Source organism: Typha angustifolia, chromosome 11, assembly GCF_048772165.1.
Source record: "Typha angustifolia cultivar Huaian chromosome 11, ASM4877216v1, whole genome shotgun sequence".
NCBI lineage: Eukaryota > Viridiplantae > Streptophyta > Magnoliopsida > Poales > Typhaceae > Typha > Typha angustifolia.
Window position 1 is genome coordinate 2,745,751 of NC_133249.1, and position 16,709 is coordinate 2,762,459.

The 16,709-nt window shown below is 37.4% G+C and overlaps 3 protein-coding genes and 1 pseudogene across 3 annotated transcripts; 2 read left to right on the forward strand and 2 right to left on the reverse strand.

Annotated features, from left to right (window-relative positions):
* The first annotated feature begins 1,123 nt into the window (after window positions 1-1,123).
* On the forward strand, window positions 1,124-5,610 carry LOC140770918 (nucleobase-ascorbate transporter 2-like). The gene is made up of 14 exons (XM_073112247.1): window positions 1,124-1,532; window positions 1,633-1,730; window positions 2,340-2,516; window positions 2,662-2,762; window positions 3,074-3,149; window positions 3,656-3,715; window positions 3,821-4,005; window positions 4,080-4,176; window positions 4,262-4,348; window positions 4,453-4,511; window positions 4,588-4,679; window positions 4,761-4,838; window positions 4,948-5,108; window positions 5,216-5,610. The coding sequence occupies exons 1-14, from the start codon at window positions 1,442-1,444 to the stop codon at window positions 5,426-5,428; spliced, it is 1,575 nt and encodes a 524-aa protein (XP_072968348.1). The 5' UTR covers window positions 1,124-1,441; the 3' UTR covers window positions 5,429-5,610.
* A 2,163-nt stretch (window positions 5,611-7,773) lies between these two features.
* Window positions 7,774-8,541, forward strand: LOC140769739 (uncharacterized). Its single transcript, XM_073110593.1, has 2 exons — window positions 7,774-8,129; window positions 8,237-8,541. The coding sequence occupies exons 1-2, from the start codon at window positions 7,992-7,994 to the stop codon at window positions 8,378-8,380; spliced, it is 282 nt and encodes a 93-aa protein (XP_072966694.1). The 5' UTR covers window positions 7,774-7,991; the 3' UTR covers window positions 8,381-8,541.
* A 189-nt stretch (window positions 8,542-8,730) lies between these two features.
* On the reverse strand, window positions 8,731-9,747 carry LOC140769738 (glyoxylate/hydroxypyruvate/pyruvate reductase 2KGR-like; annotated as a pseudogene).
* Window positions 9,748-9,855: 108 nt separating this feature from the next.
* On the reverse strand, window positions 9,856-14,757 carry LOC140769736 (aspartate aminotransferase, cytoplasmic-like). Its single transcript, XM_073110590.1, has 12 exons — window positions 14,484-14,757; window positions 14,313-14,384; window positions 14,166-14,227; window positions 13,986-14,069; window positions 13,264-13,363; window positions 13,047-13,167; window positions 12,652-12,815; window positions 12,230-12,367; window positions 11,522-11,643; window positions 11,199-11,293; window positions 10,376-10,496; window positions 9,856-10,230 (listed from the first exon to the last, which is right to left on the reverse strand). The coding sequence occupies exons 1-12, from the start codon at window positions 14,709-14,711 to the stop codon at window positions 10,146-10,148; spliced, it is 1,392 nt and encodes a 463-aa protein (XP_072966691.1). The 5' UTR covers window positions 14,712-14,757; the 3' UTR covers window positions 9,856-10,145.
* Window positions 14,758-16,709: the final 1,952 nt, after the last annotated feature.

A 16,709-nucleotide genomic window follows, 5' to 3' on the forward strand; every position in this document is an offset into this window, starting at 1 on the left:
GCCATTAAGTTTGCTTATTATATTGGTGTCAGTACGATGGATGGTATTGAAAAAGGCTGAAACGGTTCAAATCAAAGGAGGGAAGAAAGAAAAACTTGGATGATAGGAATAACATTTTCCAATATTCGATTCGGATCCAAGCGGCTTCTTGTTTTCTAGCAAATCCTCGAGTAAGCAAATCCACCTCAAGGATGAGTACTTCAGATTTGGTGGATATCACATCTGCTTGACAATTTGATGACTCTTTTCAATAGTCATTGATATAGTTACTCATTCATTTCTCAAGATATCTGGTACTCCAAATATTAATGATAAGGAACGAATTTAAGTGTAATGATTTGTACAAGATCTTTTTTTTTTAAAAAAAAAAAACGTTCTAAGATCTTAACCAATAGATTCCTTCTAATTTAAGAAGATTGCAGCAGTAATTGTCTTGGTTATGTTTCCAGTATTTGATTCTTCCATTTCTTTGCATTCAACTGGTGTGACTCAACTACAAGGATTCTTCCTGGAAGTATGGAACACTAGAAATCTGTCATGGCATTCAACTCTTTGAGAATAGTCATTGTATTCTCCACTCTACTGACTATTTTTTGAAGTCCTTTTTGAGGTTTTTGGCCAACAAATAGATTAGAATATTGTCACTTAATGATGCAACTAGTAATCAGTCAATTTTTAATCATTTCATAGAAACACTAAAATGAGTACGTAAAAAGAGACTGCAGTGCAATGTACAAAAAAGAAATAGAGAGATTACTGCACTGTTAACATGGATTGTTCTCCTATGCCCTTTATTTTCTCATTTGAATTCCAATTCAAGCATTGGGCAAATTACTTCACACTGAATCTGGAGACCAACATAAATGCCATGCCAGTTGCCAGAGCCTACTCTTTTTTTTAATTCATTTTTCCTCAGAAACCAATCAGACACGACGACAAGCAACGGTAACTTTTCTTTTCCCACTTTTAATTTTTTTTTCCTATAGTCCTTGGAGCATTTAACGTGGGAACTGTGAAGGGGCATTTTGGTCATAAAATCACCAACGGGCCATTTGCCAGAGCTTGAGAGAAAGAGATAAAAAGGAAGCAGCATATAAAGGAGAGTGGGGGTGGGTGGCGAGTGTCGCTCTCTCTCTCTCTCTCTCTCTCTAAGCTCACAGCCCTTATCACTCTCTTTTTATCTCTCTAGTTCAAGCCACTTTCCCTCTTCCTTCTTTTTCATCATCCCCACAGCTTTCTAAATAATTCTTCAGCCTTTCTTGCCTCTGCTTCCTTTTGCCTTGTTTTGTTGATTGATTCCCTGCTCTTGGTATCCCTCAAAGAGAAATTCCATCTGGGTTCTTCTCCTCCGCTTGAGTAACTGCTCTAATCGAAGAAAGTTGTGATCTTTATTTGGTTTTGGTGATTTCTCCTAGTGTTTTTGTCGAATTTTTTGCTTGAGATGGCGGAAATTAAACCGGAGGAGATCACTCATCTGCCCATGGATCAGCTGCAGGGCTTTGAGTATTGCATAGACTCCAACCCATCGTGGGGTATGTTAGATGACTTACTGTTTCTTCCGGTTTCCGAGTTCTTTCTTTCTCTTCGATGTAAACAAGTCTGATCATAATCTGGTTTTGTGATTTCTTGTAGGAGAAGCAATTGCTTTGGGCTTTCAGCACTACATATTAGCGCTGGGTACGGCTGTGATGATTCCCACCTTGCTGGTTCCCAGAATGGGAGGAAGTGATGTGAGATTTAGTCTCCCGCAATTTACATAGACTAAGCCATCTCATTAGTTTTGGTAGTGGAAGGATAACAACTAAGTCGTTCATAAAATTTCGTAGAAGCATATGTAGAACAAGTTGGGTCTGTTAACATTCTATTATTGAACATATATGGCTGATTGTTGAAGGGGACTGAGAGTACAATCTAGCTATTTATTGTGTCCTTTTTTGTTTTTCTCTTTCGGCAAGATGGGAGGGTGATCATGTCGAACATGTTTGCCCTATCAGTTTGTCATGTTTTCTTGCCGTTCCAATGGTTAAAGCACTTCATTGAACTGAAAACTTTTGACTTTTTGAGGATATACTGTTGGGTTATGTGCTACAAATGTTTGTTACCTATACGACATACTCAAAGTTTGGACTTCTAATTCATCCTTTAGCTATATGAAGTGTGATTCTCTCAAATATCCATTCCATGTGGTGTAAGTATTTACATATTTAAAAGAACAAAGAAGACCCAATCAGCATGTTGTTGTTGTTGTTGTTGTTGTTGTTGTTGTTGTTGTTGTTGTTGTTGTTAATGGCATATGCCTATTATTTTTGGCTTTAACGGCGGTCTTGATTTAAATGCAGGATGATAAGGTCAGGGTGGTTCAGACATTACTCTTTGTGACTGGAATAAACACATTGCTGCAAACATTATTTGGTACTCGTCTTCCCACTGTTATCGGCGGCTCGTTTGCATTCGTAGTCCCTATCATCTCAATAATACACGACTCTTCTCTAGCTCAAATACCCGATGACCATGATGTGAGTGAGCTACTTTTCTAGTCTAGCTTTACTTGATTGCAGTACTTTTTTGACTTTATATGATCACCCTTTTATACGTAAATTATCCAGCAAGCACATTTATCTGCCCAATATTGAGTGCTGCTTTGTTTTCTCTCATGACCAGAGATTCCTACAGACGATGAGGGCCATACAAGGGGCATTGATAGTCTCTTCTAGCATTCAGATTATTCTGGGTTACAGCCAGTTGTGGGGCATATGCTCCAGGTACATGAGCTACTCCTTACCTTTTTATCTTTCTATCTATGCATGCAACTTTTGGCATGGTGTGTTGCCCATGGTGGGCCTCAATTTATCAATCATCACTATATTATATGTACACCACTATGGAGACTTTACACCGCCCATTTTTTGTGAACCTCAGTTTAGAAATTAGAATTGGTCCGAATTTTATCTGAAAATGATATAGTGATGCCATATGCTGCAAGTTTAGTCAAAATTAGTACTCTAATATGGCGATAATGATGCGAGGAACTCAAAATGAGATGATGAAGATAATGATTTCTTATGTGGTTCAGATTTTTCAGCCCGCTGGGAATGGTTCCTGTGGTTGCATTGGTGGGGTTTGGCCTATTCGACAGAGGATTCCCTGTGGTACCACTTCAATTGCTTTTTCTTTTGATCTTTCTGCCGTAGAATTTGTCGTCTTCTTTTAGTTATCTCAATTGTGTATTTTTCTTGTAAACTACAAAATTTTAATTGCTAGCAAACTATAGGAATGCCAGATCTGGTGAAGTGGTCAGACAATTAGACGGTCTAAAAGTAAATTTCTAGTTTAGAGTTTTCTTATGCTTTAACCTTTGGATTACCTTTTCTATATTATAAGAAAGTGTCTTTTATGAATCTTCTTTAAATTAGTAGGATATTTCCTTTCTGTTGTGACCTGCTTATGTAAATAAAGCAGAAAGGACCATTACAAGTGACATCGCGTTTCTTTGGTAGGTTCTTAATGATATGCAAAATTTGTTCTCCAAACTTATATAAACATACAGATTATATATACATTAGGAAATCCTTCCAAGAAAGTTATGCTTTTAAAACAACCAATATTCTGCATTGGTTACATCTAATATTCTAATCTGTGAATACCTTTGCATTAGGTTGGGAGATGTGTGGAGATTGGTCTACCAATGCTGCTCCTATTCATTGCATTTTCTCAGGTTAAATAAAAAAGATTCACATTAGTTCCTGTTTCCATAACTATAGTGTAATTGTTTGCACAACAATGCTAAACCATCTTGATCTCTTGTTTCCTCCTTTCTCAGTATCTGAAGCATATACATGCTAAGCATGTGCCCATACTGGAGAGGTTCTCTCTTCTGATCTCTATTACTCTCATCTGGGCCTATGCCCACATCCTCACAGCAAGTGGTGCATATAAACATAGCCCTGAACTCACACAGGTCAATTGCCGCACGGACCGTGCCAATCTCATCTCCTCTGCTCCATGGTTAGTGCTCATCCCCCTTTTACTCCCCTCTCATCCTTTTGTTTCTGCGTATGCTAAAATATAGGTGATTCCAGGATAAAGATCCCTTACCCATTGCAATGGGGTGCCCCAACATTTGATGCTGGTCATTCTTTCGGGATGATGGCTGCTGTATTAGTATCGTTGATAGAGGTAATGTACACTGGTTGGTATGTAGAGTAATTTATTGCGGGCTTTCTAGTGAGGTTGAGCTAATAGGAACCTCCTCATCTTTTAGTCAACGGGTGCCTACAAAGCTGCAGCGCGACTAGCAAGTGCAACACCACCTCCGGCTCACGTCCTGAGCAGGGGCATTGGGTGGCAGGTGAGTAAACTTCAGCTAGTATTCAAGCTTCTCTGTCCTACTTATGAAGTAATTTGGATTGATCACATCGACGGTGTCGCATGATTTACTTTGTAAACAAATAGGGAATTGGCATACTACTGGATGGGCTATTTGGCACAGTGACTGGCTCTACTGTCTCAGTGTAAGTGCATGATTCTTAGTTCATCAATTTTCATCATATTGAAAATTGTTATGAATCAATATGGTAAACAATGCAGGGAGAATGTTGGGCTTCTAGGATCTACGAGAGTTGGAAGCCGTAGAGTCATACAGATTTCAGCTGGTTTCATGATCTTCTTCTCTATATTGGGTGAGCTATCATCTAAGCCATAATGCACTAATCGAAGTACTTAAGCTGCAATAATTACAGATTACTCTTTTGTTGCTCTAGGAAAATTTGGAGCATTGTTTGCTTCGATCCCATTTACAATCTTCGCTGCCGTATATTGTGTTCTGTTTGGGCTTGTTGGTAAGTATTTTTATCTATAGTTGTAGCCAAAAACCTTCTTCATTGCCGGTGTTCCAAACTTAAAAGTTTCTTGTTTTATAATCTAATACTATTGATGCAATGTTCTCAGCGGCGGTAGGGCTCTCCTTCTTACAGTTCACTAATATGAACTCAATGCGCAACCTCTTCATTGCCGGCGTCTCACTTTTCCTTGGTCTATCTATTCCTGAGTACTTCTTCCGCTACAGCATGAGCGCGCAGCATGGTCCTGCTCACACAAAGGCTGGATGGGTTTGTACACCTCCCACATATATTTGTCTTTTGGTTGCAGATAATAGATTGGATCAAATTTCTGATATATATATTCTCCAGTTTCTCATGAATTTAAGTGAATGCAGTTCAATGACTACATTAACACAATCTTCTCCTCCCCACCGACTGTTGCATTAATCGTTGCCGTTTTCTTGGATAACACTCTCGACTTCAAGGATACAGCGAGAGATAGAGGGATGCCGTGGTGGGTCAGATTCCGGACGTTCAAGGGAGACAGCAGGAACGAAGAGTTCTACACTCTGCCGTTCAACCTCAACCGCTTCTTCCCGCCGTCTTGAGTGACTCAAGATGGAGGAGATTGATTGGATGAGGGGACGAAAAGATGGGAAGACTCAGATTGCTGAGCAGAGCCAAGTACATACAGTAGTAGTACCAGCAAAATTTGTAGGGTGATTGCTTGGATTTCTACTTTGTGTGTATATTTTTAATTTGTTTAGCAATAAAACCAATTATTTTTCCATCTTGCTGTTGTTGTTGATATTTGTACATTTAAACCAACCTGATATTCTATGTTAGTTTAAAGAAGATAAAAAAAAAAAGGAAGAGTAAGTAGCAAGTGCGTCAATTTAGTTTAAATATAAAAAAGAAGTTCAAATATTAAGAACTATCACTTACATTCTTGAGAAATAGATGATTTTTTCTCTCACGGGCTGTATAGGGTCGCACCATCGTAACCGTAAACTTTCCCGTCTCGTCTCTCCTGGCCGGAACGGTTAGAGGGAGGGAGGAAAAGGTTGTCTTCTCCGTGCCGAGGCATGACCTTTCTTCCTCTCCCCTTCTCCGTGCAAAGGAGCCTTGAATTGTGCAGCGAGGAGTGAGGAAGATTTCTGTGGTCCTTTTCTCATTTGGAATCTATCCTTTTGGAAGGGAGGAGAAGGTATTTCTTCTCTTACCCTTGAAGTGATCGTTGAGAGGGTCGAGTCGGACTTTTTGAGCTAACTGGATAGCCGGGTCGGATTTATTTAGTCTGTTACCGTCCACTAGTCTATAAATATCCGGCTTGGGTTAAGCGTAACAAATAACAGAACAAGTTCAATTTAAAAAATATTATATTTTATTGGATCAAATATAATGGGCCTCTATGAAGATATTTTAATTATTTTTTATAGAAATATATCTATATATTAATATCTAGTTTATTAAATTCAATGTCGGACTAAAAAAGATTATAAAAAAATATATATATTATTATGAGTCTGACCATGAATAGACGTAGCGAGTCGGGCTTTTGGGCCAAAGCTAACTGAGCAAAAGCTTAGCTCATATTGTCTACTACAGTTTCGGGCTCGAGTCGTGCCGGACCCAAACCAAGTGGGTTTGGGCCGAGTTTGCGTGGGAAAGCCTAATGATAACCCCTCCCCGCTTCTCCGGGCGTCATCGGTGCTGGTGGTGAGGGTGAATATTGTCTGGTGCTGGTGGTGAGGGTGCATATTGTCTATATCTTTTTATTTTTTATTAGTAGGTTGATATCTTTGGCCTTTAGAGATCACAGCACCATGCCTTGGATCGTAGGTTGACTCAGAGGTCTCCTGCATCTATGAATCTACTGAAGTGTATTTTATCATTATTTTTTTAGTATCAAAGTATCGTTATTCTATCTTTTCTCTTATTTATATATCTTATTGTAATTGTTTGAATGCTAATAAAATTTATAGCCTATCTGGCTTCTTCTCTATAAAAGAAAATCTAGCATTACTTTGTCCATTATGTCAATTTGATAATATGGTACACTAAACTAACTTGTAATCTATTATTCTTCTAGTTTGATATCTAAATGATATTATTCTCTGTGGTGCTAATAAAAGGATGAATTGAAAATTATACATCAAGGTGCAACCTTTTCAATTAAAATTTCCTGCAATATCCCATACAGTTCAATGCAATGATTAATGGGCAACTACTCTCTATTGGTTGGGCATTACATCATCCAATTTGTCATTTCCTTTCATCTGGGTATGGTTGATGTAATGTTCGGCCAACTGGAGAGATGGATCTGTGAGACTATTTGAGATTTTTGAGAGGGAATCGCTACTGCTTATGAACAGGCATTTAGTACCTCTCCGAGGTGCTGCTTTGAAAAATATGGCAGGAGTAAGAACAAACTTGAGGGAACTCTTTGCATTTATTATCCTTCACAGTTTCACACTCTACCTTTTTAATCTTTACCTAGATTTTGCTTTTATTGTCTCAAAAATATCTTGTGTTAATTTTAATCTAACATCAACTAATGGAATAGGAAATAGAAAATCTAACATACCCCTCATAGAATTCAGTTATAAATGTACTCACTTTGCATCTAAAATTAATTAAAACATCTATATGGTAAATTGTAAATGAAAATAAAGGCACAATGGAGAGCAGTTTTGATGAACTTTCCTTAACTTCAATTGGGTACATGAGACAATAGTGTTCTTGATATTTATGCCAAGTCATTGCGTTCCTGTAAAAGTTATCACCATTGAGGCACTGACTAGGATATGAGTGGATCAGATCAAAGAGCCGACAATCTTTGGATACCCACATGAAGAAAAGTATCCAGTTGAAAAAAAAAAGTGTCCTTGACGTGTATTAATATCCAAGGTTCTATATATATATATATCTAACATTTAGCATTTAGAATTATGGATTAAATTTGTACCTCTCCTCCTTTATCCCTGAATTCTTTTTGTTGTTTTGTAGAGGATTAGCTAACATGTCACATACACGAAAGCAAATAGTAGAGCATTTAAAAGAGGAGGAAGAGTCTGTACCAACTTTGAAAGTTTAGAAGCACAAACTTGGGCACCTCTGGAGTTGAGGGAGGAGGAAGAGAGAAGATATAGTATACAGGTAGAAGGAAATATGTTGGAAGGGAAAGCAATGATCCAAGACACAGATATGCCACTAAAGATGCAGATGCAAGCCATGTCATCTGCCTCCGAGGCTCTCGATCTCTTCGATGTCTTGGATTGCAGAAGCATCGCTGGCCACATCAAGAAGGTATTCCACCATTAACATCAGTTCAAGCTTCTACTCCACAATCATGCCCTCTGTTCTTCATTCCTCATCCCTTTCAGTTCTTTTCCCCTTTCTTCCTCTGGCTGCAGGAGTTTGATTTGATCTATGGGACTGGTTGGCAGTGTGTGGTAGGCTCTAGCTTTGGCTGCTACTTCACACATACGGAAGGAACCTTCATCTACTTCAATTTGGAGTCCCTCAAGTTTCTCATATTTAAAGGAGCTGCTGTATAAGAACCAACTAGTTGAAAGATAAAGATATGTTATATACTACTGGCTACTGAAATCACTGAGGATGTAACACTGGAGGAGCTTTCTCGTATTCGGCAGAGTACGACTCATGTACATAATCCCTACGCACACTTGAATTTGTAGCTTTTAATATTGGTTCCGAACTGCTCTGTTTCCATCTCTGTCACCAAAATTCTGCTGGATTTGCTGTCTAGTTGGTTCCGTATGGTTGGAGGTTACATTCAGGAATTACTAACTGAGATTATATGGTGGATCATCATCATCTGTGAAAATTCTCAGGCCAAAATTAAATCAATTGAGAGACGTGAGTAATATAATTTTTTATTGCAGTTGGGAAATAATCTAAAATATGAAAACGATATCCAGTTTTAATGACAGTATGTGGAAGTCTAATATTCAATTTCATGAACAAGGAAGGTTCTTTGTGCTTGCTTATCATAAGAAATGCCGAAAAAGATGGAAAACCTCGGTCTTTTTTGTTTCTTTTACTTTTATCTTTTCACCAGGAAGAACTAAAAATAATTCATCAGATTGCGACAGAGATTCTTTCTCCTTTAGTTGCAATCAGAGGCCCAACAGCCGCCTTTGAATTGAATCTATCACTGTCATAGAAGATAAAAACAGTGGAAATGGATGAATTGTTTTCTGCCAGATAAATCTACAACAAGAAAGAAGAGAACATCTCGATTCAAGAGAATCACTTCTTTAAACGATGATTTGTGCGCCAGATATAAAACCAGCTAGACAAACATACCTCCAATACGAACAGATCCAAATGAAACATTAATCTTGAACGACGAAAGCTCTAGGAACTTTTCAGCGTCTTATGATCACAGCACTGGAGTCAACAAGGGCTTATCTAGTACATGTGCCTCTTAGTTCCCAAGAACAAGATCTGCCATTACTCTGACTGTGAGTTTCTATAGTGGCACTTCCAACATGAGGCATCAACACCACATTATCCAATTGAAATAGTTCTTCTGGTACCTCAAACTAATGCTCAAACAGAGCGGCCACCCCAAACTCTGGATCATCCATGTGAGCACCACGTCCGATGTTTACAAGCACACCATTTCGGCCGATGCATCTATCACCTCGTGGTTGAAAATTGTGGTAGGTTTCCTCTGTTAGTGAGCATGCCACAGTTAGCACCTGGCAGTTAGACGCCTGCTCAAGAACATTAGGGAAGTATTTATAGTTTGTGTCTAGTTTCTTGGTTCTTGAACAATAGCAGATGGGGCAGCCAAAAGCTTCAGCACTCTCGGCCACTGCTAGACCGATCTGACCTAGGCCAACAATACCCACAGTTTTTCCACTAAACTGCATTAAATTGAAACACTTAACTTGAGTGCTCACCACAGGTCTATCACATTTCTTGATCTGATTAAAATTTAATTACTACTAAATTGAAAAGGAGAAATATAATTTACATCTAGGCTAAAAATTCAGAACATATCTTCCGCAAAGTTGGCATCAAGACCAGAGTCTTTATTTCCACACAAATGTAATTATGTAGCTTAATAGACTTACAAATCCACATCCCAGTAAGAGTCCATATATAACGAGGTCTTGGCTACATTTTTCAATATCAAAATCTTCTCTGGAACCCGCTTTACTTGTCATGTTGCAGGTTAAGTTATTACAAGGCAAGAACCAAATAAGAAGCTTTAAAAATCCACTCAAAACTTGTGGATGCTGTAATAAGTGACTATAATCGAACAGTTATCATGTATCAGGTATTCGTCAATCAGTTCATGTGAGTAACGGCGGCATGTATGGCATCTGATAGATGGGGGACCGTTTTGGAGTTTAAACCAGCCATGCTGATCCTCCTGCACAAAATTTATTCTCTTAATATTGACAGGTCAAGAAAGTTATTCAAATAATTTAACAAAGGTTCAGTTCACATTCAAAACTTGATGAGGATGGCATTTCCTAGAAAAAGAACATAGTATGGGCAATGCAGAAAAAGGTTACCCATCAGAAGTCATGTAAATGTGATACTCTCTTGTCATGAAGGCCACTTGCTCCTTGTTGAGCCCCGTGAAAGTGAACATTCCAATCTGCTTGATAATGTGACTCCAGTCTCCAGGTGTTCCTGCATCAGGGAAGTGTGTGGCAGAGAACTAATTTAATACCAGGATGGGCTGGACTGATAGAGCATTGTATATACCATCAAAAATTGCATGTAAAATGCCCAGAAGACCCAAACAAGGATGCAATTATGCAACGCGCATTTTTATATATATATATATATATATATATATATATATATGATAAAAAGAAAGTACGAAATTTGAGAGTGACTTCCCTTAGACTATTCTGCTAATACTCTATAGGCTACAATTATTTTACTTGTGAAAAGGATCAAAACAGGCTTAAAGCACGGGCAAAGCAAAGATATTCCCAAATTGTCCCAAATTTCTCCAGCAAAGATCATGCAAGCCTATATTATGAACTTTCTTAAGACTCAAAACTTCCACAGTCAGCAGTATGTATAGCAATTAAGCAACTGAGGAAACCAAGGAGAAACACATCCAAAAGCTGAAATAAGAGGTGCAGCATTATTGTAATAAATTTAAGTTGGTATAATTTAGCTATACACTATTAACCGAAATATTCATCAATTCGATTAAATTATAGGGAAGCTGCATAATCCAGGCATATGAACCTTTCAACATTCTCAGAACACAGTATAAGAAAGTCTTAGAGAGTTTATCAAATGCTGAAAAGAGAACTAATGGTATATGCTCGTAAATGGGATGGCATTCCTCAGGAAAAGGTTCAAGGAATTTAATACCTCTGGCACGCAAAGCATCAAAAAGCTGATGGCGCATGCTGATTATTCGATCTGCCATGGCTTTCAACTCGATCGTCCAGTCTTTGTACATTTCTCTAGGAAAGAGACAAGGTAGAGTCATCATCTTGAAAAATGAAAAGGGACTCAACAATATGATATCATTGAATTCCTTTTCCTATGTTAAAAAGATGCCTAATCTTTAGCGCAACTACAAAAAATTTTGGAACAGCTTGGAAAATTTTCTTTTGGTCAGACACAACCTCACAAGGTAGCCTATTGGCTCTAAAAGTGAGAAATCTTAAACACAGAGACAGATATAATACCTATCTTTAAGAATTGTAGCCACGATAGAGGCTCCATGAATTGGAGGATTTGAATACATGGGCCTAATCACAAGCTTCAGCTGGCTTTCAACCCTAACAGCCACGTCAGCACCTCTACAAACCTGAAAAATGAAACTGATGATCAGATGGATACCTCACAGGTTCTTTAGAAGAGGTATAAAGCAAACATGCAGAATGGGAACATTGTAACTAAAGAAACATATTACACTGTAGTCTGCTTTGAATAGTTATGTAAATAATCATCTTCGTGGCAGTTGAAATTCTAAAAAACCTAATTCTGTATGTAAGTCAATTCCAGGCATGGAAGAATGATGTACTTTTTCAACTAACAAGATTGATGATGATGGTCCAGATTGATAGATGTATGACCCAGATCATTAATAGTGACAGCCAATATTGAAAATCAGCATTAGCACTAAGCAGCAGCACAACTCCCTGTTGCAATTAACTCCCTGCTTTAGTACTGTGGATATGTCACTGCAACTTATTAAGACCAAGCATAAGGAATACACTTAAAAGACAGCATATAACAAGATGCTGTTACGTGTTAACTGCTCCACTAATTATATAGGCCTTGCATGTGGTTTTTAGAAAACAAGCATTAGCCTCCACTTCGCACACAAAAACATGCATATACAGGAAGATAATTTCTAGCATGAGAGTTGGTAAGAAAGCCAGCACTCTTACAATGCTTAGAGCACCAACTCGTTCCCCATACAGGCCCATGTTCTTTGCATAGCTTTGGGCTGTAAGACATTCACCGCCATCAGCAACAAACATACGAACTGATTGTGCATCTGCATCGAGGTTTCCACTTGCAAATCCCTATGGAAAATATTTAACAATTAGATGCATATGCAGAAATCAGGAAATAGTTAAAGCACCTAACAGAACTGTATAGAAATCCATTCTCCTCACTATTGGCAAACTATGAGAGTTTGCCCACAGATACTTTATTTAAAGCTTTAAACATTAGGAGGATGTAAGTTTTATGACATTCACAAGGATATGTTTTAGGTGGACTCTAAACTTGGAAAGGAACTCTACAATGAGGCTATGGCAACAAAGAGTAAGACACAGAAAGTGTTGTTCCTCAATTTTGGATTTACCTGATAAGCACTGTCAAAAAAGGGAAGCAATCCTTTTGATCTCATAAGTTGTCTAATCTGCTCCCACTGATCTGGAGTTGGATCTACTCCAGTAGGGTTATGTGCACATGCATGAAGAAGAACTATCGCTCCTGAAGGAGCAGAACCAAGATCTTCCACCAGACCTGTTTTAGAGGACAATCTTATTTCAGGTAAATCATCACAACATTTGGTTTAAATGGTCAAATAAAAATTAATGCAAACATAAGAACAATGAAATGGAAAAGGAGTCTAAATTAACCTACTTCACAAAACAGCAACAAAAGTACGAATGCAATATGAACACATACATTATATGCTATCATTTTTCAGAAATTAGGAGTTGCCATATATGTAACAAGTGAGAAGCCTGGTACCTTGGAAGTTAAGTCCCCGTGTTGCTGGATCATAATAGCGATATGTCTTGACAGACAAACCTGCTAAAGTGAATATCTTTGTATGATTTCCCCATGTTGGCAGCGGAATGTATATAGTGCGCTGGAGGACAGATTAAAAGTTTAGTTGCAGAACTTCTCAAAAAAGCTTCGCGGTACATGATTAGCACAAGATGAGAAGGAAGGAAAATATGCATACTTCATGGTAATGCCTGGCAAGAAACTCAGCTCCAACTCTTAAGGAACCAGTTCCTGATAAGCATTGCACAGTAGCCACTCTATTTTCTTGAATAGCAGGACTGTTCCAGGAAGAAGGAAGGTAATCAATGACCACAATATGATAACAAGAGGAGCTAGATAAGTATTACTTAACAAGTAAAGCAGAGATATTGCTTTTCTACGCAGAATTTCAATGCAAAATATGAACACACAACAGCCTAAATATTGATGAACGTGTATACAGAAAAACATATATATGAAATCTCAAATTTCGCCTAAACATGTTGCACTGGAAAAGTTTCCATGTTAATTTTTACTATAGCACTTAGGGGCCGTTTGGTAACATGTATTTAAAGATTCAGCATCTATAGATTTAAAATGAGAAATCAATATATACAAGTCTTATATCTTACTTTTCTTTCCATTAAAAAGGTCTGAGAAATATATTTTGACACTCAACTTAAGTGGATGTCAAGATGTTATATGTGAGCCCATTTTAGACCTTGGAAAATATATTTCGAGGAATCCATAAACTAAATTTTGGTTTTTATATTAAACTTATATGTGTTGATGCAGTTTTTCTGATCAAATGGCCCCTTAATGTCGCAATTAAAAAAGCATCCACATTGCCCCGACATATTTGCTCATTTAGTAAGAAGAAAACCGCCAGGCAATTTATTAAATTCAAACTCTTATATGCACCTGTCAGCTCCAAAGATAAGCTTAGCACTCAGCTTATTGAAATCGGCCAATCCGGTGATCGGTAGATATTCCTTAACACGAGATCTGACAAACATCCATAGGAAGGCATGAGGACATAACAAATGAATAACCAATCTAAAATTTAGACAATCAATAGAAGTTATAGAATAAAAACCATACGGATCGTTAACCAGCATCTGCTCAGCCCGCCTGACCACATTCAAAACGAGCGGCTTCCCTTCCTGTTTCCGACCAAAGAACCGATCAAATCGAAGAACAGTGCCACCTAACAAGAATCACCAAATACAAAACTTCCACAAATTTCACCTCAGTCCTGTAAGCTCCAACTCCCAGATTCACTTTAATCGGACTCGGATCCTTGTTATACGCTACCGTCACCTACTCATCAGACACCGATCAAACTTAAGGGAATTGATACCAATAAAAATCGATAAACCATGGAAAAAAGCGAGATCGATAGAAGATAGAGCTTCTTACACCAAGGATCGCATCCTCCGGAGCCTGGGCAACGTTGGCGAACACGGAGCCTCCGTAGAACCCGGCGGTGGGACAAGGAGCAATTAACTCGTTAGGATCACCAGACGCCATTGGAGGAGATCCGAGCGAGGAGGAAAAAGACAGGGAGTGGCCGCCCAAATGGCGAGCCAGTGTACTTAACCTCCGCTCCGTTGACAGGCTCACCCCGCGCGTGCTAGCCTCACCCATTACTTTTCTCTTAACGTGCGCTGGCGCGTATGTTTAGAAAAAAAAGAGAACTGATCGCCTGTGTGCGCACCCTGGTTTCTTATAAACGGAGGCGGGTGTGTGACGCGGCAGGATAAATGCCGTTGAGATGGTGACGTACCGAGAATGGGCGAAATGACGAGACACGTGGTGGTAAGTATTCAGAAGCACGATGTTCGAAGAAGGCACGCAACCCGAGCTTGAAATGATCGTTTTTGACCAACTATATCCTATATCCAAATTATTCACCTAATGGAGTTGTAAACAGATGTTTCACGTACAAAAAGCTTTTAATATTTTATCTTAAATATAAGTTTGGGAATGCGTTAAGGACGAGAGGAAAGTGAAGACAATATTTAATTTATTAATAAAAGATGAACGAATAATTTTATCGTTTTTCTTATTTGTCTTTAATAGAAAAAAGGTCGACTATTTTAACACAAATTATATTAATAAGTTCAGTTCTTTTTTAATTTAAAACTATAACCCGAGTGATTCGTTAATTGGTTTACCCAGACACTAGATTGGACCAAGTGGAAGTTCCCAAGACAGGTCGAGCATATACCTAGTCCCCAAACCTATTTGGATGAGCTTGGTTTTCTTGGTGATGGATATGAGCATTCTTAGTTTTACGTTCACAAATTAAAAGAAAATTAAAAATCGAAAATAGTGAAAGATATTCATCCACCTACTTACAAATCCACTAGTTCCAAATCTGTCAAACCTATTCACTTTGCCTACTCTTATCATCTTTTGAGTCCAACACGTATCATACTCATTAACTCACTTATGAGTGTTATGACCCTCTCTTTGTACGATTCGAGTGATTGACAAGGATATTCTCTCTATTTTCTACTGACTTCTGGTTAATCTTCTTTTGCCACTCGGCTCCGTCTTTTAGTATTGCTGCAAACTAGTTAGCTAAACAGAGTCACACTTGTGCGTTGGCCGTCGGAAGGACTCTTGCGGCCTTGCACTCTGGTCCTTAGCCCATTTTTGTATAGACACATTCAAGGTGTCTTGCAAGATAAATTTTTTTATCCAATACAGATATATATATACAGTTGAGGATAATTTTCTATTAGAATAAATATACATGTCGGATATAATTTTTTGAATATGCATACGAATATCGAATATCCGTTTTATTGACATATGTTTTGATTAATTTATAGTTTTTAGTTTGCTCATTCAAATATTAATTATTGATATTGTTAATAATAATGTGTTGTATATTATTTTTGCTAATTTTATATATATTTGACATGCAATATTTTTTTTAAGTTTTAATTTTGTGTTAATTATATTCTAAAAATATTATAATTTGTCTAAAATTTGATTTCATTAAGATTCGGTCCACTATAGGAAAATTAATCGTATCTGTTTAGTTAGGATATGATTTTAAAATTAGTTATTCATCAAATATTTGTATTCAAATCTATATCAAAAAATAAAAAATATGAATCCGAATGTGATTATGCTAGAAATATTATATTATAAATATTTAATTAACTTTAAGCTAAATTTAAGTGAAGTCCACGTATTATTAATGATAGATTAATGGTAGACTCAAAAAAGTTCAAAGAGTATTTTAATTTTATATATTCACTTATTTAAATTTATAAAAGGAAGTGAATAAAAATTGATTTTAAAATAACTATCATATAAAATAAAAAATAAAGAGAGGTAAATTTATCACTATATTAAATATTTGAGATATATTAATATAATTATAAATGTTAAGTTTCTTATCTATAATTATTTTGTGCGCAAGGACATCCATGCAACATCCGTGCCCGGTTGAGGAATTTGTATTAAGGATAGTGTTCAAAACTAGACTAGAGTATATATATATATATATATATATATATATATATTTAGCTAATACATAACAATGTGATGCAAATCTCGAAGCGCACACTATCGTGGGCCAGATGATGATGTTACAAACTTAGAGTTTTTAATCAAAATAGATTTATT

Excerpts from the sequence above, each read along its gene's own strand:
- LOC140769739 (XM_073110593.1), top strand. The coding sequence starts at position 7,992 with ATGTTGGAAGGGAAAGCAATGATCCAAGACACAGATATGCCACTAAAG. Across the intron at positions 8,130-8,236 it reads TCGCTGGCCACATCAAGAAG|GAGTTTGATTTGATCTATGG; the intron begins GTATTCCACCAT and ends CTCTGGCTGCAG.
- LOC140769736 (XM_073110590.1), bottom strand. The coding sequence starts at position 14,711 with ATGGGTGAGGCTAGCACGCGCGGGGTGAGCCTGTCAACGGAGCGGAGG. Across the intron at positions 14,385-14,483 it reads CGGAGGATGCGATCCTTGGT|GTGACGGTAGCGTATAACAA; the intron begins GTAAGAAGCTCT and ends TCTGATGAGTAG. Across the intron at positions 13,168-13,263 it reads TTGCCAGGCATTACCATGAA|CGCACTATATACATTCCGCT; the intron begins GTATGCATATTT and ends TCTGTCCTCCAG.
- LOC140770918 (XM_073112247.1), top strand. The coding sequence starts at position 1,442 with ATGGCGGAAATTAAACCGGAGGAGATCACTCATCTGCCCATGGATCAG. Across the intron at positions 2,517-2,661 it reads AAATACCCGATGACCATGAT|AGATTCCTACAGACGATGAG; the intron begins GTGAGTGAGCTA and ends TCTCATGACCAG. Across the intron at positions 4,839-4,947 it reads TGTTCTGTTTGGGCTTGTTG|CGGCGGTAGGGCTCTCCTTC; the intron begins GTAAGTATTTTT and ends CAATGTTCTCAG.